The 24,876-nt window shown below is 54.1% G+C and overlaps 9 protein-coding genes across 9 annotated transcripts; 5 read left to right on the top strand and 4 right to left on the bottom strand.

Annotated features, from left to right (window-relative positions):
• Positions 1 to 412: 412 nt before the first annotated feature.
• On the top strand, positions 413 to 1,960 carry BO72DRAFT_526001 (fungal cellulose binding domain protein). The gene is made up of 3 exons (XM_040949997.1): positions 413 to 879; positions 965 to 1,208; positions 1,269 to 1,960. The coding sequence occupies exons 1-3, from the start codon at positions 549 to 551 to the stop codon at positions 1,714 to 1,716; spliced, it is 1,023 nt and encodes a 340-aa protein (XP_040803339.1). The 5' UTR covers positions 413 to 548; the 3' UTR covers positions 1,717 to 1,960.
• Positions 1,961 to 2,863: 903 nt separating this feature from the next.
• On the bottom strand, positions 2,864 to 3,776 carry BO72DRAFT_424872 (alpha/beta fold hydrolase; the record flags this gene model as incomplete). The annotated part of the gene is made up of 1 exon (XM_040942893.1): positions 2,864 to 3,776. Exon 1 carries the CDS (start codon positions 3,647 to 3,649, stop codon positions 2,864 to 2,866), a length of 786 nt encoding a protein of 261 aa, XP_040803338.1. The 5' UTR covers positions 3,650 to 3,776.
• Positions 3,777 to 4,394: 618 nt separating this feature from the next.
• BO72DRAFT_424868 (Zn(II)2Cys6 transcription factor) lies at positions 4,395 to 7,015 on the bottom strand. The gene is made up of 2 exons (XM_040942892.1): positions 4,967 to 7,015; positions 4,395 to 4,896 (listed from the first exon to the last, which is right to left on the bottom strand). The coding sequence occupies exons 1-2, from the start codon at positions 6,934 to 6,936 to the stop codon at positions 4,665 to 4,667; spliced, it is 2,202 nt and encodes a 733-aa protein (XP_040803337.1). The 5' UTR covers positions 6,937 to 7,015; the 3' UTR covers positions 4,395 to 4,664.
• A 514-nt stretch (positions 7,016 to 7,529) lies between these two features.
• On the top strand, positions 7,530 to 12,381 carry BO72DRAFT_505409 (uncharacterized protein). Its single transcript, XM_040949187.1, has 2 exons — positions 7,530 to 10,751; positions 10,814 to 12,381. Exons 1-2 carry the CDS (start codon positions 7,947 to 7,949, stop codon positions 12,134 to 12,136), a joined length of 4,128 nt encoding a protein of 1,375 aa, XP_040803336.1. The 5' UTR covers positions 7,530 to 7,946; the 3' UTR covers positions 12,137 to 12,381.
• Positions 12,382 to 12,455: 74 nt separating this feature from the next.
• On the bottom strand, positions 12,456 to 13,562 carry BO72DRAFT_457014 (uncharacterized protein; the record flags this gene model as incomplete). The annotated part of the gene is made up of 2 exons (XM_040946306.1): positions 12,456 to 12,712; positions 13,442 to 13,562. The coding sequence occupies 2 exons, from the start codon at positions 13,560 to 13,562 to the stop codon at positions 12,456 to 12,458; spliced, it is 378 nt and encodes a 125-aa protein (XP_040803335.1).
• A 1,716-nt stretch (positions 13,563 to 15,278) lies between these two features.
• BO72DRAFT_484532 (C1 family peptidase) lies at positions 15,279 to 17,144 on the bottom strand. Its single transcript, XM_040947857.1, has 4 exons — positions 16,988 to 17,144; positions 16,813 to 16,925; positions 15,857 to 16,732; positions 15,279 to 15,793 (listed from the first exon to the last, which is right to left on the bottom strand). The coding sequence occupies exons 1-4, from the start codon at positions 17,082 to 17,084 to the stop codon at positions 15,356 to 15,358; spliced, it is 1,524 nt and encodes a 507-aa protein (XP_040803334.1). The 5' UTR covers positions 17,085 to 17,144; the 3' UTR covers positions 15,279 to 15,355.
• Positions 17,145 to 18,033: 889 nt separating this feature from the next.
• BO72DRAFT_373248 (alpha-mannosyltransferase) lies at positions 18,034 to 19,401 on the top strand (the record flags this gene model as incomplete). Its single annotated transcript, XM_040941075.1, has 1 exon — positions 18,034 to 19,401. One exon carries the CDS (start codon positions 18,034 to 18,036, stop codon positions 19,399 to 19,401), a length of 1,368 nt encoding a protein of 455 aa, XP_040803333.1.
• Positions 19,402 to 19,881: 480 nt separating this feature from the next.
• BO72DRAFT_525995 (uncharacterized protein) lies at positions 19,882 to 21,838 on the top strand (the record flags this gene model as incomplete). Its single annotated transcript, XM_040949996.1, has 3 exons — positions 19,882 to 20,269; positions 20,326 to 20,704; positions 21,638 to 21,838. Exons 1-3 carry the CDS (start codon positions 19,929 to 19,931, stop codon positions 21,836 to 21,838), a joined length of 921 nt encoding a protein of 306 aa, XP_040803332.1. The 5' UTR covers positions 19,882 to 19,928.
• Positions 21,839 to 22,264: 426 nt separating this feature from the next.
• Positions 22,265 to 24,526, top strand: BO72DRAFT_494186 (uncharacterized protein; the record flags this gene model as incomplete). Its single annotated transcript, XM_040948440.1, has 1 exon — positions 22,265 to 24,526. One exon carries the CDS (start codon positions 22,265 to 22,267, stop codon positions 24,524 to 24,526), a length of 2,262 nt encoding a protein of 753 aa, XP_040803331.1.
• Between the last annotated feature and the right edge of the window lie 350 nt (positions 24,527 to 24,876).

Genomic DNA, 24,876 nt, shown 5'->3' with positions numbered 1-24,876 from the left:
AGTACGGACCCACAACAAAGGTCTCGGCGAGTGTGGAAACTAGGTGCTAGGTGTCTCAGGGCTAACCGCTCAGGGCTGGCACCTGATAGAAGTCGAAATACGCCTGAAACACCTACTCTTACAGCAGGTTCAAAGGCACACCACGATATCAGGATCAAATTTGGTTGTCACATTACAGGAATAGTGTATGCCCTGAACGGTATAGTTAGGCGGGCCGTGGCTAGCTACATGGAGGTTGATTGAAAAACCGTCAAAAGAATGGTAAAATAGCTTGTCTCGGAGACGCCGTCTATGGTGCGCGCCGACGAAATTCAGGACTGCGGCAGCAGACGGTCAAGGCAAGCTCTGCCGAGCTTGGCATAGGTATATAACCCTCATTTAGCCATCTCAGCTTGGCCCGGTGTACAAAATACCGGTCTTTACTTTGGACTTACTCTGCCTGCACTCGGTCGGACCTGGAGTCAGACTCTCGTTGCTGTTTTCACATTCATTGATTCCATTCATTCTCTCTTTTTTTTCCTAGTTACTCTCGAACCTCTGGCAGGAAAATGAAGTATATTCCTCTCATCGTTGCAGTCGCCGCGAGCCTGGCGCGCCCAGCCACTGCCCACTATATCTTTAGCAAGCTCGTTCTGAATGGAGAGGAATCTGAGGACTGGCAGTACATCCGCGAGACTGCTCGCAGTCAATGCTATATGCCGACCAAGTACACCTCTACTTTCGACAACCTGACCCCAAGCGACAGTGACTTCCGCTGCAATCTCGGCTCATTCAGCAATGCCGCAAAGACCGAGGTCGCTGAAGTCGCCGCGGGCGATACCATCGCAATGAAGCTCTTCTACGACGGCACTATTGCGCACCCCGGCCCTGGCCAAGTGTGTATGAAGCATCCCTTCTCTTATCTTACATTTTACCTTGTGATAGCAGTTCTGTGCCTAATGGTTCTGGTATTCTCAAACCGCAGATATGTCCAAGGCACCAACGGGCAATGTTCAAGAATACGAAGGGGACGGTGATTGGTTCAAAATCTGGGAAAAGACCCTTTGCAACACGGATGGTGATTTGATCACGGACGCCTGGTGCGCCTATGGAATGTCACAATTCGAATTCCAGATTCCTGCCTCGACGCCGGCGGGCGAGTACCTGGTCCGCGCCGAGCATGTGGGCTTGCATGGCGCTCAGTCCAACGAAGCCGAATTCTTCTACAGGTAAGGCAACTGTTTACTGTTGGTGTTCAAGGGGCAATGATGTTGATAGCACGAATCTAGCTGTGCGCAGATCAAGGTTACAGGGTCGGGAACAGGATCTCCAAGTCTCACCTATCAAATCCCTGGTCTCTACAACGACAGTATGACCCTGTTCAACGGCCTCAATCTTTGGACCGATTCAGTCGAGAAGGTGCAGCTGGATATCCTGGAGACGCCAATTGGAGATGACGTGTGGAAAGGAGCCGGCTCGGCGAGCTCATCTGTTGCCTCCTCAACCAGTAGTGCATATGTCGCAGCTCAGGGTACAACTACCGCTGCCCCGCACGTCCAGGTTCAGACCACCATCAGCGGCACCACCACCCCTCTGAAAACAGCCAGCTCAACCATTCGCACCTCGCAGTATGGTCAGTGCGGAGGCCTCAACTGGTCCGGCCCAACCGAGTGTGAGACGCCTTATACCTGTGTGCAGCAGAACCCTTACTACCATCAATGCCTGAACTTGAGCTGATGGAACGGAGACTTTGTGTAGAAGGAATGTTCTCACGGGAGCAGTTCGTCTTGCGCAGCAAAGTTCATGCCTGTACATCGATGTTATTCGATGTACTTAGTCTTGATTTCTTCATGTATGACGGCTATTGCAAACTCCGTCTTGATTAGTTCGGGTGTACCCTAATCCTTGTTGTGACTGAAATTAGGAGGATCGCAAACGGGATCATAGGCTGGAAATACATTACGCAATTGCCCGGGATTTCATGAACATTGCAGCCAGCATAATAGTAATCTGGATTCAAACTTCACCGCCCTCAGTATCGTTTGCTGTTACGTGGCAAGCATCTCGAGAAAGGTCACCGCAAGGGCCCGGCCGGTACAGGCTACAAGTAGAAGACATCTTACTTCAATCAGCCATTTGTGATTGTGAGGGTACAAAAAGGAGATGAAACAACCAGATAAGAATTCTATTCTTAAAAAAAAAGAGAAGAGAAAACTTGCAGAGATTTTTAAGGTTACATACTATATAGAAAAATGACAAGTCTAAGTATTTAATAAAAAAGATATAATAAAAATGTGAAAGTTTTCTATAAATAGAGAACTTTATTCTGATTCGAATAATATAACTCTCACCTAATATAATAGAGATTTGATGGAGTTATTAATATTTTAAATATTAATAAAAAAATTTTTTTAGAAAATTTTTTTTTAATTTATAAATATTTTAGGGTACACGAAACAAAAGATTCAGAATAGATCACAAGGTACCTGTAAGGCCTCGTTATAACAAGTCCCCCATAGCTGATTCCCGCGCCTTGCTGATATTTTATACGCTTTTCCTTACAACCACTACACAGATATTCGTGTTTCTCTCTAGTATAACTATTAGCACATTTAGCTCTCTTCCCACAAAATAATGACTGTAAAGGCACTTTGATTCTTTTTGAATAACCAATTACACACAAATTACCTGAAATACGGGCAGAAATATCCCGTCTGATAGAATGTTATGCACAGCAAGGCTACGCGGGCTGGAAAAGTATACTGTGATCAGAAAGCAATATTCCACTACAATAAGAAGTAATAGCTCGACACATCGACTTGTGCCATCGAAATGTTACAGTCAAAAGCTCAGCATCCATCCCAAACCCAGCCCCCAGACCCCCTCACAACCCCCGCACAAACTCGACCACCAACCGCTCCACCTCCTCCGGGGCCTCCGTCGGCGGGAAATGCGCCACCCCCGGCAACACCGCCAACCGACACGCCGGCATCGCCTCCACGATCGGCCGACACAGCAGCTCCACCGGCGTCGCAGCGTCCAACTCCCCCTGCACCACCAACCCCGGAACCGTGAGGTCGGCATACCGATCATCCCCGATCGCCCATCCCAACAACGCCTGGGCGTTGTATCTCCGACAGTAGGCCGGCCACTTCGCCGCCTCCAGCGCCGTCGCCTCCTCGAGCCCCATGTTCGTATAGAACGCCACACACTTGCTCGGGCTCTCCACCCCAGAGGTCAGGGCCTCGTAGCTCAGGATCGCCTGGATGCGCGCCCCGTCGATATAGGTGGCTGTCTGGATCAGCCCAGCCACCCGCCCCGGGTGGGCAAGGCAATACGCCGCCCCGATGTTCCCGCCCATCGAGTGCGTCACCAGTACCAGTTGGGATGTGGCGGGGATGTCGGCGGCAGCGAGGACGGCGTGCACGTCCTCCGCGTGCCGCGGGATGCTGTACGCCTCGGCGGCGGTCGGCTTGGCGGAGCGCCCGTATCCGCGGCTGTCGTGGGCGATGCAGCGGTAGCCGCGGGCGGTCAGCCGGCTGATCAGCGGTTGCCAGATCGCGGTGATCCCGAAGTAGCCGGACACAAACGCTAACGTGGTTGCGCTGGTCGCGGGGCCGTGCGTTTCGTAGTAGATTTCTTGGTTGTCGGATGTGGTGGCGAACGGCATTGTGATAACTTTCTTGTGAGACAAGAGGAAGGTGAGGAGAGTTGGAAGGGTTGGTCGCGGTCAATGCTGTTTTTTGCTGAATGGAGAGTGGTAGAGATGCTATACGGTGGGTGACGTTCTGACGTTTTGTTTCTCGGACGTTGGGTGGTGGGCTCCATGCGATTGAGGTGCTTTATACCGGGCTGTGCCGGCATCCCACACGCTGGAAGTTAAGCTCAATTACTAAGAACGCTTGACAAATGGAGCGAAACTTAAGGTTGCAGCTGAGTAAGTCAATCGAACCTTGACGGCGCACGTACTTGCAAGTCTGCTGTAGTTTGGTTCGGGGCTCGGATCTCTCGTGTGGAAGCCGAATATCCGGGACAGGCTTGGCACGGTAGACATAGACTCACCTCGGATCGGATGCTCGTGTTCAGTACAGTACGTCCACGCGCTCCGCATGCTTGCATATTGGGCCGTGGGAGCTTCCAAATAATCTCTTCTCCTCTCAGCCTATCGTTTCCTGAAAGCTAATATGTTGTCTTTGACTTTATCTGGTTTGGTGTCTTAATTATCAATCGAGTTACTCAGGGCTCCGTTCGTCGGGGCTGTGGTTCTGCGCCGAGAGCGGCAACCGAATTTACTAATTCTTCTGATCGTGCCCGCCTTAACCCGATTGACTTGTTATTAGCTGGTGGCAATAAGTAGCTTGACCTATCGAGTGAGAGCTTGAAAATAGATGCTCTCTTCAAACTATCTAGGTACAGTCTCTCAGCGGTATATCAAAATCATACGCACAGATGGAGGAATGCTCGTCACTAGGCTCGAGACAATGCCAGTTTATCCAAGATGGACGCATATCTTTACTCTTTCTCGCAGTATATACATAAGCGAGGTGCCTAGGTGTTGTCAAGAAGCAAAAGAATCTGCAGGCAGTTGGTTGACAGGTCCCTCCAGCTCAGCGATGGAGTACCGTGTACTCAACGGTGTTCTACTCTTTCTACCGTATCTGCCTAACACATCAAACTCGAGACGACTAGAACAAGGAGCTTGGAATGTTCTCCGGGGAGAAGCCCGCTTCCAGCCAGTAGGACATGTAATTTGGCATCGTGGCCGGAACGTGCAGCGCAGGGTCCTGCGGCGGTGCGGTGTCCGGGGCGGAGGATAAGTGGCCTTGGCCCTGGGTGGAGACAGGTACTGGTCTAAGATCGGGGTGTGGCGCCTCATACGGCAGGGCAGCGCTGTTCGGTGGAACTAGCAGATTGTACCTGCAAGAACATATAGTAAGTATCTTTGAATGACCCGAGCGGACAGGAAAATGAAGTCACGCAAACGCACTGTAACCACGGAAACGTCCCAATGAAATCCTGGTTGACCTCGACATCCGTCGTCGTCATTCGCAACGCCTCCTTCGCGATGCGCATCACATCCAAACTCACGGCTTTGCCCGAGGTGGGACCAACATGCTCGATCTGATCCAGGCACTCCACGGCCCGCTCCACTGTAGCGAATACCTCGCGCGCGTGCTCCGCGCCCGTCGTCGGATCCAGCACATCATACAGTAGGGTGACAGCGGCAGCGACCATGATAGTAGCCGAAGACCCGTCGAAGCGTGCGCGGGGGCACCGCCGGAAATAGACGTCATGAGTCAAGTTGATGATGTTCGTTGCGGCGGTCAAGGTCTCCTGAATCGAGTGCTCCAGCTCCAAAGTGTGGCCTGTACGCCGCTGAGCCTCGTCGAGCGAGGCGAAGAAGGCCCTGAAGAGCAAGGCCGGACGATGCGTCAACATTTGCGTCTGATAATAATTACTGCCCAGCGTCAGGCGTTGGACTTCCTGCCAGCCTGAGCCGATTGGTAAGGCTGCGTCGAAGAACTGGAGGTACAGGGGCAGGTCGCGCGTTACAGCGCCTAGCAGTCCGTCGATCTCGGATACCGCTGCCGGCAACAGTGCGATTTGCGCCATGCTGGCGACGCTGGCAGGGGAGTAGATTTTGACGAATGCCAGGTCAGCAACGCGGGCGACGCCGGCCATGGCGCGTAGAAAGCCGCAAAGCCGAGTTGGGCCGTGGTGGTTGTCACTGTTGTCTGTCGATGTGTTCATCGTGGTGGGTAAGGGGAGGTCTTCAGGATATGGAGCATCAATAATCTCGTCACGAAAAGCAGATGGACGGCCGGCGTAGAGAGCGTTCATGCGTTCGTGGGCGTAGACAGTCCAGAAGGTGCGTTTAAGCGCATGGACAGTCACATTGGTCCCGTCCATGACCTGGGATCGATTGAATCCCAGCACCATGGCATTCCGAGCGGCGTGGCCGAGGTACAAATAGGCATCATTCGGCCGCATAACCTGGTAGGCATACATTGCTTTCAGAAGCAGCAATTGCGTGGTGGATAGACTGGGGTCCTCCAAGACGGTGGTGCTCGGATTTGCCTGCGCGGCGAAATGGTCTGCCCATCCTTCTAGCAACGAGGTCTCCTGTTGGCCTGCCGCGATGGTAACGCGGGCGCCGATAGCCAGAACAATGAAAAGAATCTCGTTACGCTTGTCGAGCTTTTGTTGCTTTGGGGGCTTCCACAAAGATTTCCATTGGTCGACGATCTCGGAGTAGTTCAGCACGGGGATCTGCGGGTGGAGAATCTCGAAGTACGAATCAATCAGGCCAATTCCTACCTCCTGCGAGATGTAGGCAGCATACGGTCCGGTTGTGCCTTGACACCCGTTGACACAGAACATAAAGCGCTCCAGGTTCCATTTCCGGACGCCATCCGGCACCGCGTTGTTCGGGGTAACGATGGTTTCATTTGTGGACCGCGCGATGCGCTGGCACATACGCTGGATGAAGCAGAAATGCGAAGAGGGGCCGTAGAATTGGAAAGAACCGGTATCGACATTGGAGACACCAATTCCAGCGCGTAGTTCGCGGTGTCGTTTGAACTGAACGGGATCATTGGGGACTCGCTGGGGAGTGGTATCGATGGTGTTGGGTCGGGAGGCAGCAGCGGAGGAGGCGGAAGCGGAGACGGAGGGGGAGGTGGGCACAATCAAACGGGTTTGAGGATCATTTTCCGACGAGATAGCGGATCGACTATCCAGCAACCTTCTTTTTCCTTGCCTCCTCGGTCTTGTGGCGGATCGGTAGATACAGGGGAGATTTCGCGGTCGACAGCCGGCGCAAGGAGTCTGGCCATCGCAGCGGACTTTTCGGGAGCGGCAGCGCTCACAGGCACGTGTGATCCGAGCACCGGGCGGCCGCTCATGGAGAGGCGGTGGTGACGGTGGGCTTGAGGAGACTGGGTCATGAGGCAGCATCCTTTGCAAGAATAGTTTATGGTGTAATCATATGTCAATAGCGAAGATCATACTGCGCAACAGGATCGGAATTCGGAGGAGATGGTAGTTACAGGTAGAAGGAAATGTAAGGAGTTGAGATAGAGTGAGTGGTCCTCGGCTGCTGGCTTGACCCGAATTCCGCTGCACGTGACCATGACTTGTTGTCGCTGGGAAGTTAGTTATTAGACATAGTACTTACTTTGAATGGGGGTCCTACTGACTGGCTACCATAGCTGGCCTTCATCTACTCGAAGGCTTTATTACTATTGACATTCACCTTGATCTAGTCCTTGCTAAATGAACAGGACTGACAGGAACATCTCTATGTTCAAGATAGATTATCCTGGGAAGGAATTGGGATCAACTGGACGAGGATTGAAATAAAGTTGCCCAATCGCATACTATGGAAACATCATTTATAATCCAGGTCAAGATGAAGCAAAACATGCAGAGGTGTAGTAGAGGTTACAACTAGATGGATTTATAAATACGTCGTCGATAAGTGGTTAGATGCTGATTGGTAATTGATCAAGGATCAAGACAGGAACGTTCTGCAGTATTATCGATAGTAGGATCTCCTGACTCAGACAATCTAAACTCCCAGTCTTCTTGTATTGAGTAAACAACGGGATATGTGTAGTCACCAAGTCAACTGGTAGACAAAATTGTCTGGTGTTGTCTCCGAACTAAAAACTACTAAGCCACGGCACGCATCCCACCGGCTCGGGAGTGGGAGTGGGAGTCCGTGCAGAAGTGGAGATCAAACTATGCAAACCACGGAGTGAATCAGACCTCGATATCCGAGCATCCGATCCGAATTCAATCCCCACCACTGACCCATCTCCATAACGCATACACACAACACGCAGTGCAGCGTTCTGGCAGTTGTCCTCGATTATAAATCGCTCTCAAAGGTAACATAAGAGGCTGAGTCTGCCTATCCCTCGTTCCGTGCTCCTTCCAGCCCACGGCTAATCCGACTTTTGAACATGTCAACAGACTCTCCCGATGTCGAACAGAAAGCAGACTCGTGCGATCAGCTCCCGATCTATCGCTATGATGGACGTGCCTTAGGCGTGGCCTTTGAGACTGTGACCGCTCAGGGCCCCTACGGCGGTCAACGGACCGTGCCTGACCTCCCGCAGATTCTTCTCGACATTCTTCGCTCACCGTGGCAGCTCCTTCGATCTACCGTCACCCGACACACACCCGCTCGTCGCAATATCGTGCAGGATATCTCCGGGGTGCTATTTCCGGGCGAGACCATGCTGGTCCTCGGCCGCCCTGGAGCGGGTTGTACCACCGTGCTGAAGATCATTGCCAACACCCGCGAGTCGTTTGATGCTGTCCAGGGGGAGGTATGCTATGGAGCACTGAGGGCGGAAGAAATGACCGACGAGCTGAAGTCAGAAGTCGTCTACTCCTCGGAGGATGATATCCATTTCCCGACCTTGACCGTGGCAGACACCTTGGACTTTGCTCTCAAGCTACGAAAGCCGGCGAGCCTTCCTGGTCGTAACTCACGGTTCTCCGCCGAGTATACGCAGCGATTGGTCAATGCACTTGGTATCGGGCATACGAAAAACACCATTGTGGGCGATGCATTCATCCGAGGTGTCTCGGGGGGTGAGCGACGCCGCGTCTCCCTCGCCGAAGCGATGACGATCAACTCTACCCTGGTGAGCTGGGATAACCCGATCCGTGGCCTGGACAGCTCCTCGGCTCTGGAATTCCTTCGCTTGCTCAAGCGCATGTCCCGGGCGACGGGAATGACAAACATCGCTACACTCTACCAGGTGTCGGAGAACATGTATCAGGAGTGCTTCGACCGCACTCTGGTGATGTATGATGGGAGGATGATCTTCAGTGGCAGGGTCAATGTGGCCAAGCAATATTTCCAAGAATTGGGGTTCTACTGCCCTGAACGCCAGACGACCCCTGACTTTCTCACCTCGGTGACCTCCCCGGTCGATCGCACAATTCGTTCAGATTATGCGGGCCCTCTCTACCTGGACCCCGATAGTCTTGCGGAGGCTTTCAAGCGGAGCACACACTACGCGCAACTCCAGAAGGAGCTGCTTCAATACCATACCGCTGCGCAGAGGGACCCGACTGCCTTGACGGCTCTGCGAAGCGATGTTGGTGGTTTGCGATCGAAATTGACATACAAACACGCCGTCGAGCCCGCGACAATTTTTAAGCAGATCACGGTGGGCACCGAAAGAACCTACCGCTTGCTCTGGGGCGACTGGAGGACCCTGCTCACCATTGTGATTCTGTGTAGCTTGAATGCACTCATCACCGGGTCGGGATTCTATGCCGCTCCGCGCACCGCCGCGGGCTCGTTTGAACGGAGCGGTGCACTCTTTTTCGCGGCAACATACTTCTGCCTCAATGCCTTGACTGAGGTGGGCAAAACCGTTAATGCTCGCGCCATCCTACTCAAGCAGCATAATATGGGCCTTCTTCATCCGGCCGCCTATGCGGTTATCCAGACCATCGCTGATATTCCGTCCGCTCTGATTCAAACCACGGTATTTGCCTGCTGCTACTACTTCCTGATCGGGCTCAGCGAGACTGCCTCGCAATTCTTCACCTTTCTTCTCATCGTTTTTGCACACTACTCCGCTATTGCGACTATGTTTCGCATGTTGGGCGCCTGGGCTCCAGGTCTCAATATTGCTCATCTCTTGGCGGGTTGTGCTCTACCGGTCGCCTGTCTGTATTCCGGATATGCTCCACCTGTGCCGACCATGCATCGCTGGGGCTCCTGGATCCGCCGCGTGAGTCCCACTCCCTACGCCGTGGAGGCTATGATTGGAAACGAGTTCTACCACATGCAGCTCCATTGCACCGACTCGCAACTGATTCCCCACGGACCGGGCTACGATGATATCCGCTACCAGGCGTGTCCCATGGCAGGAGCGCAGCAGGGTTCAGCCTTCGTGGACGCCGCCGTCTATGCAGAGACGATGTATGGCTATACCCGCGCCCATCTTTGGAGAAACTTCGGAATCATCCTGGTCTTTTGGTTCCTGTACACCGTTCTTGGTGCCGTGGGTCTGACCATCATGACTCGGGACAGTGGTAATGCAACGGGTCCGGTATACAAGCGTGGTGCCGCCATCCCGCAGCGAGACGGGAGGCCGAAGGAAAGCAAGGGAACAAGTGACGATGGCGCATCGGAGAAAAGGTCCGTCTCTGGGCAGTCAGAAACTGACGTGGACGAGGTCGGGGCCAGCCCTCTGCCGTATCAGACTCCGCCATCGGTGAGCCGTGCCTCGTTCACGTTTGAGGATCTTTGTTACACGGTCACGGTCGGAGGCGGGGAGAAACAGCTCCTGGATCATGTCTCTGGCTACGTCAAGCCTGGCCAGCTGACTGCATTGATGGGGGCTTCCGGGGCGGGTAAAACCACCCTTCTCGATAACCTTGCTCAGCGGAAATCCGAGGGCCGCACAACGGGCGATATTCGTCTCGGAGGCGTGCCACCGCACCCGCTCTCATTTGCGCGATCCTGCGGCTTCTGTATGCAACAAGACGTCCATGAGCCCACTACCACGGTGCGAGAAGCGCTGCAATTCAGTGCTCTGCTCCGCCGGCCTGCTGAGGTACCCCGTGAAGAGAAACTCGCCTATGTGGAGCAGGTGATCTCGCTGTTGGAATTGGAGAAGATTGCCGATGCCCTTGTGGGAAGCACTGGAGATGGCCAGTTGAGTGTTGAAGAGCGCAAACGGGTGACCATCGGGGTTGAATTGGTAGCGAAGCCGTCTGCACTCTTGTTTCTAGACGAGGTATGACCCTTCACTGAAAGCGTGGAAAAAGAATCACACACTGACAGAACCCGCTTTTACAGCCAACATCCGGCCTGGATAGCCAAGCTGCGTATTCCATTGTGGCTTTCTTGCAGAAGATCGCCGTCCATGAGGGGGTCCCAATCGTGTGTACGATCCACCAGCCCTCGGGGGTGCTGTTTGAGATGTTCGACCACATCATGCTGCTCGCGCCTGGCGGACGGACGGTCTACTTTGGCGAAACCGGGGCGCACGCCGCGACGGTGGCGAGCTATTTTGCTCGGTACGGTGCGGTGATGGGCCCTGCTGACAATCCTGCTGAATTCATCATCTCCACCGTCGCAGGCGGTAATGCCAAACAGAACTGGCCGCTCATCTGGAACGAGTCGCCGGAGCGCCTAGTCCTCCGCGAGAAGATCCGCGCCATCAATGCGACCCCCTTCACCCCCGCGCACGCTGAGACGCCCGAGGACCAAGCTGGTGGACGATACGCCATGCCGCTGGGGCAGCAGATCCTGATCCTGACGCAGCGCCACTGGAAGGCCGTGTGGCGCAACGGACAATACAATTTCAGTCGCCTGGCCAAGTCCATCTTCTTCGAGCTGTTTGTCTCGTTTACCTTCTTCCACGTCACCTCCAGCACCTCCGGCCTGCAAAACCACATGCTGAGCATCCTGCTGTGCACCTGGTTGATTCCCAGCGTGGCGGCCGACGTCCACGCCGTCTGGTACGAGAAGTGGGCGATCTTCGAGGCGCGCGAGCGCAACGGTGTGTACGACTACAAGGCGCTACTGGGAGCGCTGATCCTGGTCGAGATCCCCTGGTTCCTGGGCCTGTTCACCCTCATCTTCCTCATGACCTTCTGGACCTTCGGCTTCGTCAGCACCGCCAGCATCGCCGGCGTCGTGTACGGCATGTACCTGCTTCTCGCGCTCTTCGGCCTCGGCGTTATCTACCTCATGGCGGCCTTGTTCCCCAACGCCACAATGGCCGGCTACGCCATGTCGCTCTTCTGGGTGACGGTCCTCATGTTCTCCGGCGCGGCGAACCCCCACAGCGCCCTCAACGACTTCTACCGCCCCTGGCTCTGGTGGGCCGACCCGCTCACCTACTTCTTCGAGGCCACCGTCTCCACGGTCGTCCACGACGTGCAGGTTCAGTGCACGTCGACCGAGTTGGCTGTCTTCGACATCCCCAACGGCACCTGCCGCGAGTATCTGGGGCCCTACCTCGAGAACAACCCGGGCTACCTGCTCAACCCCTCGGATACCCAGGCCTGCGAGTTCTGTCCGTCTGGTCGGGGACGAGTACGCCCGCTCGCTGCACTTTTATTTTGGGGACCGCGGCCGCGATGCGGGGGTGTTCCTCGCGTTCTGCGTGACTAATTTTGTGCTTTTGTATGCGGTGACTTGGTTGAAGCGCGTGCAGATGCGGAGGTGGAAGAAGTGAAGGCGCGGCTGGACTTGGGGGGGGGGGTATCGAGCTAGACGAGAGTAATCATACATAAAACAATAGAAAAAGGTTTCACGTGAGAATAAATAAGGCTTATGTCCTATGATGATAGTGATTGAAAAGTGAAAAAGTGGTTACTTGAATCAAGTTCCCATTCGCAGGCGATCTAATGACTCAGGGGTGAGCGATACAAAACCACTTAAGTTCGGGTGGTTGGCGAGAGGAGGAAGCAGCCTGGTAAGCAGCCTTGAATCACGTGGCCGCCTTGCTCTCACTAGGAACGCCATCTATGGACAAGCCGCCGCTCGCCCCTCCCTCGGGCGCGTGGTTCAGCTGGGTGGCATTTCCGTAAAGCGATCTGATGTCTAAGGGGTGGACCATATGAAACGGTCTCTTGTATTTTTGCTGGTTGTGGGTTCTTGGACTATTTGAGTCTCCAAGGGGGGCAACTCGCTTTGTGAATCGCTTCGGATCACGTGGGCTGGATTCCTCACGAACGCCGACAATTTCTATATCATTCAGCTTGTCATCTATTTTGTTCTAGATCTACAGTGTGTGAGAAATGGGTAAAAAAGAGAAAGAAAAAAACTCCCTGTGGAAAAAAAAGAAAAAAGAAAAAGAAAAAAAGAGAACAACCGAAAAGGCCATAATACCCACCATGCCGTCGTGCTACATTTCCTCCCACTTGCTTGCTCCGCGAGGTCGGGAGGGAAGGGGTATAGATCAGACATTACAAGCAGCGTGTCTCTAGAACAAGTTGAAAAAAATCGTACATAGAGACAGGGAATCCATCTCCCATGATGAACCGCCTCATCAACTCTCGTCTTCACTTTAGACACCTGCATAAGGCTGTTCTCTGTCTGGAACCATGTCGACGATCTGTCATTGGCGCGAGAGAATCAGTACCAGTGGAAAGTACCTTAAATGCATTGCATGCACCGGATTCCGTGACGAATGAACTTACCGCCCGGTAGAAAACAAAGGTCATTTCTGATTGTTGGGGCGTGGGCCCTGCTCAGGCGGGACTGGATCGGTATAGGGTGGGATCGAAGGGGTTGAAGAATGGCAGTATGGTTTGCCCGTGGGTGGATCGGCGGGACGAGCCGAGATTGTAGAAACTAGTGGCACGGGACATGTGGGACGGATGAGGTAGGATCGAGTCTCCTATCACACCGCCGACCGGTCAGGATCATGAATCGATGGTTCGGGAGTGCTTATGTTCCGTCTGTGCTGCGTACCTTGGGTATTGTTCCACCATCGGCGGATGCGAGCATTGTGTTTGATCATGAACCGGAGACCGGGGACACAGGCAACTAGCAGAGCTACCAGGGCGATGATGGTCTCTGCTGACAGGCCCATTTGGAAAGAAGACAAGACCTGGCAGGATTGAGGAATGATTCTGGATCCGGTAGTCCTCTGATTTGAAGTCAAAACTGCCGTGGAAATGAGGAATGAGATGAGCAGTTATATACTCCTGACCCAAGTACGGGTGAAAGAAGACGCCGTATGCTATGATCACTGCTGCAGGTAAAAAGACGGGCTTTTCTGTAGACCGGGAAAACAATTCGAAAATTCGATGCCACCGTCGAGACCAAACATACGCAGCGTGTCAAGTTGACCGCCAATGTGGGTCGGCGGAAGTACTGAGACCGAATACGGCACTGGCCAATTGAACATCTTGGATGACGACTACATTGGGAATTATTGTGTGAGGCAGTGCAAATGGGGGAGAAGGGGAGAATCAAAATGGTAGTAAAATAGGGAACGAACGGAATAAACAGTAATATAACAGTCATTGAGCTTTAAATACGTGAATAGAAAGGCTTTCTGTGGTAAAATATAGTTCTTTGTAGTCACGTTGTTATGGTGGTATAAGGTGCTGACTATTTCAACGGTTTTTGCTGAGAATTAATGTTTTTCATCTCCCGGAACATGGTTTTTACATTGTTTTAGACAGTATTCATATTAAAGGCTGTCAATAGGCGGTCGCAAAAGTACTCCGTATGACTGGCAAAGCTACCTATCCAAACTTTTACGGCCTGGATGATTCTGTCTAGAGCGACAGGATACTCCTAGTACGAACAATGGTTCACGGATTGGAGTCTCTGGAAGCACGGGAAAGGCGAAGTCTGGACAAGGCATAATCATCGAATCGAGAAGCTTAAAGCCGTTCGGGACAATAAGAAGACTGGGATTCGGTTTGACGGCACCAAAATCCATCAGAAAAATGTTGGTGGAACCTATAAGAGAGGTGGGAGTCGCTTGGCTTCAGGTGGGAGTCGCTTGGCTTCTGACTACGTCAGGCTAGTTATCTGCGAGGAAACAGCTAAGGCCACCGGGATGGGCGGTGAGCGGCAGCCTGGAGGCTGCAGATCCGCTGTCAAGAATTCATAAAGTGATAGCAAATGTTTTCACTGCAAAAAGAATTGAAATAACGGAAATCTTCCTCCGCTGTATCACGAGATATGGTTGCTAGCATTTTGCCGTTGTACTTCGCATTAATCCTGAAGGTTCTATCTCTCGATCGCAGGAATCGGTCTTCAACAGCAGATACATAGATGATCAAACCGTGAGGACACAGATCTGCACTCCTGAAGAGTAGAGACGATTACCCCGGCTTCCGATTGAGACTAGTGCAAATATCGATTGCCTTGTTGGTAATGCGAGCCCTCTTTATCTAGCAGCATCTAGGGGTCACAATCAAGGCGTATAACATTTGCTTCGACGAGAAAAAAACGCCTTTCTACAAACAGCCCCTCAATGGACCCCGGTGGTATGGTTGGCTTATTGATAATTTTGACGCTGAACTGGGATATGTTGACTGTCTCTCCTCATCATCTAATAATACTCAACTGAGGAATGCGGAGACGAAGTTGTTTCTTGTAGCCACGCCGGAACATCCGACCCTGTCCGCTTGCCCTGACCCGGGGTTTCAGAAGGGTTGGTTCTTTTAGGGGGTCTGGCAGTGCTGACACACCAGTTCGAGCATACCTGTCCATGTAAGCATAATTGCCGGCTGGGAAAATACCCCTAGACTTAATGTGAAGAGCACGACGATCACTTCTGGAGAGTATGCTTCTATCTCGAATCACGCGATATCGAGAGTCAACTCTGTGTACATTGCAAAATTCTATCACACCTCCAGCCCAAAATCAAGCAAGAACCCCCAGCGGATCCCACCGCGGCAACACTTTAGGCTTCTGCTCCAGGACCTCGCGGACCTCGCGCGAGACGAACTCCGCGTCCACCACCGCCTGGAAGGTATACTCGTCCATCCAGCGATCGGTCATGACGAACCAGCCCTTCTGGCCGGCGGTCTCGCCCCAGGAATTCTCGACGCGCCAGCGCACGGGCGTGCCGTCGTCCTCGAGATGCGCCCCCGTGATGACCATGGCGTGGGTCATGGCCGACTCGCCGCTGGCCAGCCGCTCGGCTTTGCTCATCCCGAGGGAGACGTTGAACGCGAGGGCGAGATCGGTCAGGTCCGCGTCCATCACCCCGAGGGAGGTGTCGGAGGATTTGCCGACGTCGCAGCCGAAGAAGACGGGGTGGCCTGCTTTCAGCATGGCGATGACTGCATCTTTCAGGATCTGGTGGTTGTCAGCATGTTTCCCACACAATGAAGAAGAGGAGGGGACAGGGGCGGGTGATACCTTCATCTCGACGTTGACATACGTCAACGGCCGTCCCTCAAGCACATTCCCCAACCGCTCCACCGTCAACAACCGATTATACTCATTCCGGGGGTCGTTGACCAAACTAAACAACCTAGCAGGCGCCACAGCCACCCTCCCGCCGACCTTCCTCACGCCCGTCTCGGTACTCACCCGCCCTGCAAACTCTCTCGGCGACACCCGCACCGTCCTCGCCTTCCCGGCCGCATCATAAAACTGCCACACGAACCGCTCGTCCGGACTGGGCGCCGGGCCCAGCAGGATCGTGACCAACGAGTGAATCTCCTTCAGGAACCGGGTCTTCGCCTCCGCCACGCCCCGTCCGCCACCTTCGCGCTTCAGCCTCCGCAGCACCAGCCCCTGCTCGCGCAGCTTGGCGGTAATTAACCAGTTCATCCGGCTGCTGTTCATGGCATTGTAGTTGTCCGGGTACACGGTCGACGGCACGAGCCCGTACTTCCGGACGAGGTTGACGACCATATCCCACTGGCCGCCGTCGGTGACGGGGTCCTCGAGCAGCTTCTGCACGAGTCGGCCCGACAGGTCCTCCGTCGTGGCGGTGGCGAGCATCTGCTCGAAGAACCAGTTGGCCTTTTCGAGCTTGTCCCAGTAGAAGAGGTAGGCTTGCGAGAGCTCGAATTCCCCGAGGTCGTATTCTTGCATCAGCGGGAGGCGGAAGATGTTCGTCGACGCGAACAGCCAGCAGCGGCCTGAGGAGCGTTGGTTCGTGATCGGGGCGCCTTCGTTCGGGATCCGCAGGTTGAAGATGTGTTGCGCGGTGGTGTGCAAGGTTGTGCGGTTGGTGAGGAGTTGCGGGTAGGGTTGGCTGGAGAGGGAGGTGATTGCGAGGCGGTTCTGTGGGTGTCAGTCAGTTGGGCGGTTTGGGGTCGAGAGGGAGAGTGGTGAGGGGTGGGAGAGGACAGGGGGCAACGTACCTTTGGATCGCGGAGGAGCGACTCGTTCCAGGATTTCAGGTTGGAGAGGGAGAGCGTCGGGATGCGCTCTGCCTCGAGTTCGAGATCGTCATCGGGGAATTGGTAGGGTGGTGCTGGAGTTGGCACTGTTAGAGAGATGGTCTGTCATTGTAGGGTTAAGTTGGGGAAGGCGTACGAGATTGCGGGGATTCGTCATCAGCGTAGACCGGTGCAAAGGATGAGGCAGTTTTCTCGCTGGGAGTAGCGGCGGGTTTGGAGAAGGTGGTTCCCATTCTGAGAAACTGGCTCGCGATTACACTGGGAAGTTCGAATCCGGTTTGCTCAGAGATGGGAAATGGCGGCATGTTGCAATAAATACAGACAACCGACAGCCGGGGATGGGAGATAAGCAGACTCCACAAGGACCCGGGGAGCAATCGAGCGGGGAACCTCCGTCCAGTGGGATAGCACCCTTCCCTTCCATTGGTCTGTTGGTAGCGACTTATCAGCTGCAGCTGCACATGCAGGGCTTGCGACGAGTCAGATGGCTGCACGCTTGGCTGATCCGGTCGCGTGAAGGTGTGATGATTAGTTATCCGTCGGGTACTCCAGCGCTGTTGCATGCCAGGCAATTGGGCCCTTCCTCTTGATGCGGTTGCAGAGAGTTCACAATGGATAAGTGTACCAGTGACCCTCTTGAAGGGTCATTGAAGAATTATACCAGTGACCCTCCTAAACAGCAAGTTGCAGTCTTACTGCTAAGACAAGTAACGATAGTTAGTGGCTTGTTGTTGGCGGCTAGACCTTCCCAGCAGAAATGCCACCTCTCATGCGGGGAAATCCACTTCCTACTCTGCATTTGGTTCCTATAAGGGGATAATATGTCGTGAAATTAAGAGACTAAGGGTACTTCTCCATGACAAGCTCACTTAGTTCGATCGGCAATGTGCCTTGGTTTGGCTTCTGGCTTGCCTCGAGCGCCTGTAGGGCTGTTCTTACTGGCGGCCCCTGAACAGCCCAGCGGTTAGCAGGACGAACCACACTACAAAATAGCCAGCTGAATCTTCTACGGATATTGTAAAAACACACAGATGTCAATGACGGCTGCTGCTGTGATCAACATTACCTCCTCTCCCTCCACCCTCTTCGTCTTCAGCCAGCATCAATGCAATGACCACTCCCCGCCGGACGATTCTCGCCTCCCTCCTATTCATCCTCCACATCTGCTACTTCTGGCACAAAATGCCCACCCAGCCGAAACAGACACTTGAACACCGGCAGTCGCAGCTCTGGCATCAGCTCCACCCTCTACTGACCCAACATGCCCCGAACTGCCCACCACCCATCCTCCACGGCACAGCCGGCACCCACCGATTCGACCCCACCAACCCCGTCCCTCGCGCGAACTTCATCCTCAACAGCGAAGAGATCCTACTCCCAATGCAGACCGCGCACGACGGCTTCGTCCACGCCATTCACACCACCAGGTTCGAGCCCGCCTACAACCCCGGAACAAGAGGAATCGTCACGGCAGCCGGAGGATCCTACCTCCCCACCTTCACGGTAACCGTCAAGCTCCTCCGGCGCATCGGCTCCACCCTCCCCGTCGAGGTCTTCATGAAGGACGCGACGGAGTACGAGGCCATCGCCTGCGAGACCATCCTGCCCCCGCTGGGAGCGAAATGCATTCTCCTCTCCAACCTCACACCGGATCTGGACTCTGAGAATCTCACCGGCTTCCAGCTCAAAGCCCTGGCGATACTCTTCTCCTCGTTCGAGGATGTCCTCTGGCTGGACGCGGACTGCGTCCCGCTGCATGATCCAGCTCTGCTGCTTGCCTCTGAGCCCTTCGCGACGAATGGACTGGTGACCTGGCCTGATTTCTGGGCTGATACTGCCAGTCCGGTTTACTTTGAGGTCTCTCGGCAGGAGGAGCTGGACGCGACGGATGCGAGGGCGAGGGCGAGGGCGGCGAGCGAAGCGGGTATGCTTCTCCTTTCGAAGAAGTCGCACTTCGGCATGCTGCTGCTGGCGGTGTATTATAACATTTACGGTCCGCAGTTCTACTACCCCCTCCTCAGCCAGGGTGCCCCGGGTGCAGGGGATAAGGATACCTTCCTCCATGCTGCGACCGCCCTGGGCGCGGAGTTCTACGCGGTGAGCGCGCCTCCGGTGGACCTGGGGCGGGTGAATACGGGTGGCAAGTCGGCGGTGGCGCTCAATTCGGGGTTTATTCAGGCAGACCCCATACAGGATTACGCGAGGGTCCGTTCGGGCGAAGAGAATGGGAGTGCTGCGCGGGCGTTCTTCATCCATGCGGGCAACCCTGAGTTCAATCCGGGAAAGGAGCTGCTGGGGAGGAGGCTGAAGGGGTTGGATGGACGGCCGGCCAGGTTGTGGACGTATCCGCCTGAGGCGTTGGCTCGAGTTGGCTTTGATACGGAGAGGGTGTTCTGGGAGGAGACGGTTGCTGTGGCTTGCGAAATGGAGGAGGTATTTGAGTCGTGGGAGGGGAGACGGGGACTGTGCGAGAAGGTACGGGCGCATTTCACGGATGTTTTCGCAGGCGATGCGGTTGGATTGGGATTTCAATTGTTTAAGCTTCTTTGATCGTGGGTTGGCTTTTTGTATGTTTTTGGTTGCCTTCTTGCATATAGGCAGTCGGCGGCGTCCTAAGCATTGTACTGCAGAGGTCTTGAATCCCAGGCCATTCACGTGTAATTTTGGTGAAGTGGGGAGAAAGAAACGAGGCTAGTTTACCACAAGCCTATATTTATCAACGCTTGTTTGCTGGCGGCGCTAGTTGAATCTTAGGGCGCGTGTTGAGACCTTATACCATAAGCATTGGTACTCCTCGTGGCCTTGACAGGGGGGAGAGCAGGGGTAGGTCTAGCGTCAGTATGCGGGCGGCAAAGTAGAGCATTCGAATCAACAAGTAAAAAACGGGAAAGTAGTATTACTCTCGAGTCAACTCCCTGGCACGACATCCAATCCCTTCCTGTTTCCTCTTGATGCCGGTTTAGATGTTGCCTGTTATTCTCCGAAGCCGCGTTGACCTGTGCCTTTTCTCAAGACAGGCTGCGGATAACGCGACAAACAGCACATCAGACTGCTGTCAATCTTTCAGACCTCTCATCATGTCAATCACATCCTACCCCGCCGAGACCAACAGTGGCGCCGTCACATCTTACCTCCCACTCACTACCGCCTGGCCTTCCTCGTCCGGTTGCGCAAGCATCTACCGCCTCAATGGACCCAGTCTCGTCGCCTGGGATCCCGGGTACGGGCTGGATGTGAACTCCGACGTTGTCTGCGATGCCCCGGAGGTGACCACATGGTGGGAGCAAGGGCTTCTAGGAAACGGAGGCACACTGCCCACACGGATCAGTCTCGGCCCCTTCACCTGTCCGGAAGCGTTCTCAACAATGAAATCGTCCGTCAAAGATGCCTCCAGCACATTGGTAATGTGCTATCCCTCGTGAGTCTCGTCTTGTGTTACTTGATTGGCTGTAGAACGTGCTGAAATGCCCTTAGACGATACTACATCGGCGACGGGAACACTGCCCTGATCGACGGAAATTGTGAGTCAGACGTCTCGTCCGGTATGATCTTGACATACGCTTCGACACCGTCCGGGGAAGCCACCTCGTGGAAGATCGTGACGACCACATTGACGCGCAGCTGGACTGTCGGTGCCATTGCTGTGGTCGGTTGGAATATTCGCTATGACGCTGTGACTCCTACAGCCACTGCTACTGCCACAACAGCATCAATAACCACTGGACCGGAGCTTCCATCCACTTTCAGCTCCTCTGGAATACCATTGACAACCAGTAATAACACATCAACTTCCGCCCCAGCTCCACCCACGGTTACCCGCACACTTCCTACGGGCATCAAGGTGGGCATAGGGGTAGGAGCAGGACTTGGCGTATTGGGTGCAATCGCTCTTCTGGCTGCTTTGTACATCTTCCATCGTCGAAAAAGACAGCAAGCGACCACCAAAACTGGTCCGAATTTGTATCATGAACAGAGATCGGGTTCGGGAAGAGACTGGCGGCGGACCCAATGGCCTGTTGAGCTTGATGGAACCAGGGTAGCAGCTGCCAAAGCATATAGGTATCCCGCTGAGCTCGATGGAACGAGACAACTGCATCGGAAAGGAGACATGTCGCCAGTGGAGTTGATGGGGTGATGGTCCCAGCTTGCAGAGGCTTATTCATGGTTCGCTGAGTAATGAACCCTCGCTGTAATCGTTCAGTCATCATCGTGCGTGAACGCGTGAATGCATTGAAAGAGTAGCCTGTTTGGCCCTCGGAAGCTCTCAAGAGTCTGTGCTCGGCCCGGTTCATCCTGCCATTTCGTCCGACTGGTTCCAGAACTTTTTTGCTTGTACTTGTGACAGCGGCCCAGAGGCCTTGCCTTAGGCTGCCTGCTCATCACCCACCTCGGTGGCCCTGGCTAGTTCCTCCGAGATAGCCTGACGTAGACATCCTCCACCTCTTTCGCAGGTGTCATTAACTTGTGATAATCCCGAGTATCCTAGACCTTCATTTTTATTCCTCTCGTGATGAAGATGTATAGCTTCGAATTTGTGACAGCTGGTAGATATGATGCTGAGTTCGGTGTTCCGCTGAGTGGTCACTGTAAGTATCGGGCGATGCATCAGCACGGACGTTCAGTTAAGGGAAAATTCCATCGCGTTAGGCTCCTCGGCAAGATCTAATCATCAAATAAGTTCAGCTGATTGTTGCTTTGGGGGATTCATGCACATTACGTTAGATTGAGCCAGGCAACTGTCCAGGCTCAGGAATCATGGACGTGCTAATAACTGTGATCTCGGCAGCGACCGCAACTCAAGCGGTATTGCGGATCCTCTGGTCGCGTTGTGAAGGCTCGAGCAACGGTAGCAGTGTATGCCGACGTGGGAGACGCCCCTTGGCCATGGTACGAATGGTTGAAGCGGCGTATTGTCACCCTCAAACAACATAGAAGACCTTTTCATCCTAAGGATGATCTGCGACGCGGCTGTTGGCTGCCGAGTTGAACTCTGTGGGGAAGGCTGAGAGTTCCGAAGCATTGCGGGTCGCGCTCCACATCTTTGAGATTCCGCTCGCCCCTGTTCCTGGCACGTGATCGGCCGACCCATTTCCCTCGAGGCGGTGGAAGGCGCTTGGAAGGCGGTAAGGTATTCCTCCGGCAGATTGGCTGATGCGGGGAAGCACCACAGCGGTGAGCGGATTTGACGCCGCGGAACAACAATCAAAGAACCTTCACGCGCCTGACAACCTCCTCAGCAGCACATGTCTCGTCTTGGTCACGCTATCAATTGTTATGAAAACGTCATGCCCCCTGGCTCCAAATCCCTCTAAGCTCATGATCTTTTCCTGCCGGGGAAATTGACAAGCTCCTTGTCTATTGCTATGACACCCTGCCGATTGTGGAATCTGGATGCCATGATCGAGCGATAACCATGAGACATGTCAGGTTGATGGAGTTGCAGCGTGAGCTGGGCTATACCTTTCGAAACACCCGAAATCTCACTGATGCTCTCCGGACACTCGGCGAGAGACCGGATGACCCTCGGTTCTCGCGCAGTGGCAGCGCGGTACTGCTAAATGTCGCATCCTCCGTATTAACAATGATGCGCACAGCCGCTGCCCGACCTGGCACGAGCAGCCAAAGCTGGAGCCATAGCCACTCATACGCCGGTCCCCCTACTCCGTCCCCTATCGCAGTCCTCAGGAGTCCCGACTTTGAGCTAAATCAGAGCATATCTGAGGCCATCTTGTCAGCCTCCGTGTTCAGGAAGCCCATAGCGCGGCGCAATATCGATCCGATGCAGATCAAGCTTGCTGCAGGCACCATTATCGGAGCAGCCTTTATAGACAGTGATGGGAGTCTCCACTCCATGTACAACATCATCCATGCTCTCGGGCTGGAAAAGTCTCTCGAGCCCAGCCCGGAGCCTACGCCTGTGAAAAGCCAAAACCATGATGGAGCAGGTCAAAGCTCTAGCCTGACAGAATCTGATGGACTCCGGGCGCCTGCGGCGGAAGGCCAAGAGAGCACTGGGCAGGATGTTGACTTGACGTCTGATTCCGTGTCTACCACCCCTGCTTTCGGGGTCATCGATCATGATTTGAACGCCCACGAATCTGCGTCCACCGACACGACCACTCAGCAGTCTATCATGACGCATGAGGGTCAGCCTTCCGCCGTATCATATTTTGACTGGGACCAGGAGGCCTGGGAAGCCAGCGGGGGCATTGCCATCCGACTTTCACTTGGTGCCAAACATGGTTATGTCACAATAACAGGGGGTCCCAGGCGTCCTACAATACAAAATTCCGACTTGATATCCACGTCTCGGCTCCCCACCTTGATCCACGAGTTGGACTGGCAGGCGGACTTTTCAACCATCCCCAGCCTCCCCGATGAAGCGTTGCCACCACTGGAGCGAGAACACAACCCAGACCGGACCGAGGACTGGGAGGTCGATCCACGGTGGCTCCCTGCTGATTTTCTACGAAGTGTCGATGCAGCAAAGGCCCAGGCTTTCCTTCTAGAACAGAAGGTCACTGCACTTTCTCAACAGAAACAGATCCCGAAGGGTGAGGGCTACATCGGGACGCTGACGACGCAACTCTTACATCAAGTCGCGTGGTATTTGGCATACGCGAATCCACAACTGCATCCCTACCTCCAAAGACATCTGAGGACGGAGCACCGGTACCATATACCGTTTTACCCTCCACTAATCAACGAGTATTTGTTCAACACCGTTCCCGGACCCCACGACATACGTCAACTCTCGCATGTCGAAATGGCCCAAATTGATGAGTTAGCTCGGTACTTGGTACGATTTTCACTTTCCAAGGAGCCCGTCTTACCGGAGCTCGCGCAGATTCTTGTACGAAGCCCTGAGGAGAAGTCAAATGTGCATGTGTCTGCGAAAGAGTTAGAGTTGTTAGCGCAGCTTGCCGAGGACTGGAGGGAATTGGAGACGCCGATGGCTCCACCCCTGAGAACATATGAGCCACGAGAGTGGGTGAAAGTGTCAGAGATTCCCGTGCATGCTGCGCGAGACCAGATATTAGCGAATTGGGATCCTGCCGGTGTCGAGACGAGACAGGAGGCGATCAATGAGTCGGCTGACGTGGCCACTGATGCTCCTTTCGAAACTTCTCCAGATGTCATCCCAGAGACCACCTTAGAAGCAGCCCTAGACGCTATCCCAGAGACGATCTCAAAGCCAGATCCCAAGACAACCCTGGAGATGACCGGGCAGTCAGCCAAAGCGATATCTTCAACCTCACCGCAATCACAGCCCCGTAAACCTTGGCCTAAATTCCGCCCTGCCCGACCCTCTGAGAACAAGCCAGGGCCGAAGGATGACCTCGCCACGCCGGAGGAGCTGGATGACACGACCAGCCCGCAGCCTAGGGCCAAACAACTCTCAAACACTTTCTTCACGCCCCGTGGGTTCTCCAAAACAGGAAAGATGTTAAACACGCCGAAAGGAAAGATGGCCGAGGCGGTGAACCAGCAACACAAACTCCGCGGCCCGGTGTCCCAATACCCATTCTTCAAGCCGGGCGCAAGTCATAAACCAGGGAGAAATCCGAAAGCGCCACAGGAAAAGGTGGAAGTCAAGCCCCGGGTGAAACCCCTGCGACCACAGCATACCTTTTTCGGTGCCAAAGGTCCGTTCGGCAAGGGCAAAGGCCCCTAGGACAGAGCCTTCGTGAAATGATGAATCGATTTGAAGGGCAAGGTTGCAGTATGTTTGGTGGCGGTGGAACGGCCCTCACTACTGCTGAAGACTGCTGAATGTCGTGCACCTTTTACACACTACCTACGGATGGGGTCTTGCGGCAGCTGGCAGACTGGTCGGGTTTAAGCGCCAATGGCTCGAGTTGCTGTTCGTCATCTATTCTGGCCAGAAATGACAAATGTGGAGGGGCATAGCAGGTCCGAGTGGGTCTCATGTGCAGTAGCCAGCTCAGTGGTTAGGGGGCATTTGCTCCTACCGTTTCTCAGCCAGATGATCATTGTGCCAGCAGTGATGGATGTCCTGCCGCG

Source organism: Aspergillus fijiensis (genome assembly GCF_003184825.1).
Source record: "Aspergillus fijiensis CBS 313.89 unplaced genomic scaffold BO72scaffold_13, whole genome shotgun sequence".
NCBI lineage: Eukaryota > Fungi > Ascomycota > Eurotiomycetes > Eurotiales > Aspergillaceae > Aspergillus > Aspergillus fijiensis.
This window is presented reverse-complemented; position numbering and strand designations above follow the sequence as displayed.

Excerpts from the sequence above, each read along its gene's own strand:
- BO72DRAFT_526001 (XM_040949997.1), top strand. The coding sequence starts at position 549 with ATGAAGTATATTCCTCTCATCGTTGCAGTCGCCGCGAGCCTGGCGCGC. Across the intron at positions 880-964 it reads CCCCGGCCCTGGCCAAGTGT|ATATGTCCAAGGCACCAACG; the intron begins GTATGAAGCATC and ends CTCAAACCGCAG. Across the intron at positions 1,209-1,268 it reads GAAGCCGAATTCTTCTACAG|CTGTGCGCAGATCAAGGTTA; the intron begins GTAAGGCAACTG and ends GCACGAATCTAG.
- BO72DRAFT_424868 (XM_040942892.1), bottom strand. The coding sequence starts at position 6,936 with ATGCTGCCTCATGACCCAGTCTCCTCAAGCCCACCGTCACCACCGCCT. Across the intron at positions 4,897-4,966 it reads GGGACGTTTCCGTGGTTACA|GTACAATCTGCTAGTTCCAC; the intron begins GTGCGTTTGCGT and ends ATGTTCTTGCAG.
- BO72DRAFT_505409 (XM_040949187.1), top strand. The coding sequence starts at position 7,947 with ATGTCAACAGACTCTCCCGATGTCGAACAGAAAGCAGACTCGTGCGAT. Across the intron at positions 10,752-10,813 it reads CACTCTTGTTTCTAGACGAG|CCAACATCCGGCCTGGATAG; the intron begins GTATGACCCTTC and ends CCGCTTTTACAG.
- BO72DRAFT_484532 (XM_040947857.1), bottom strand. The coding sequence starts at position 17,084 with ATGGGAACCACCTTCTCCAAACCCGCCGCTACTCCCAGCGAGAAAACT. Across the intron at positions 16,926-16,987 it reads TGACGAATCCCCGCAATCTC|CACCACCCTACCAATTCCCC; the intron begins GTACGCCTTCCC and ends TGCCAACTCCAG. Across the intron at positions 16,733-16,812 it reads CGCTCCTCCGCGATCCAAAG|AACCGCCTCGCAATCACCTC; the intron begins GTACGTTGCCCC and ends TGACACCCACAG.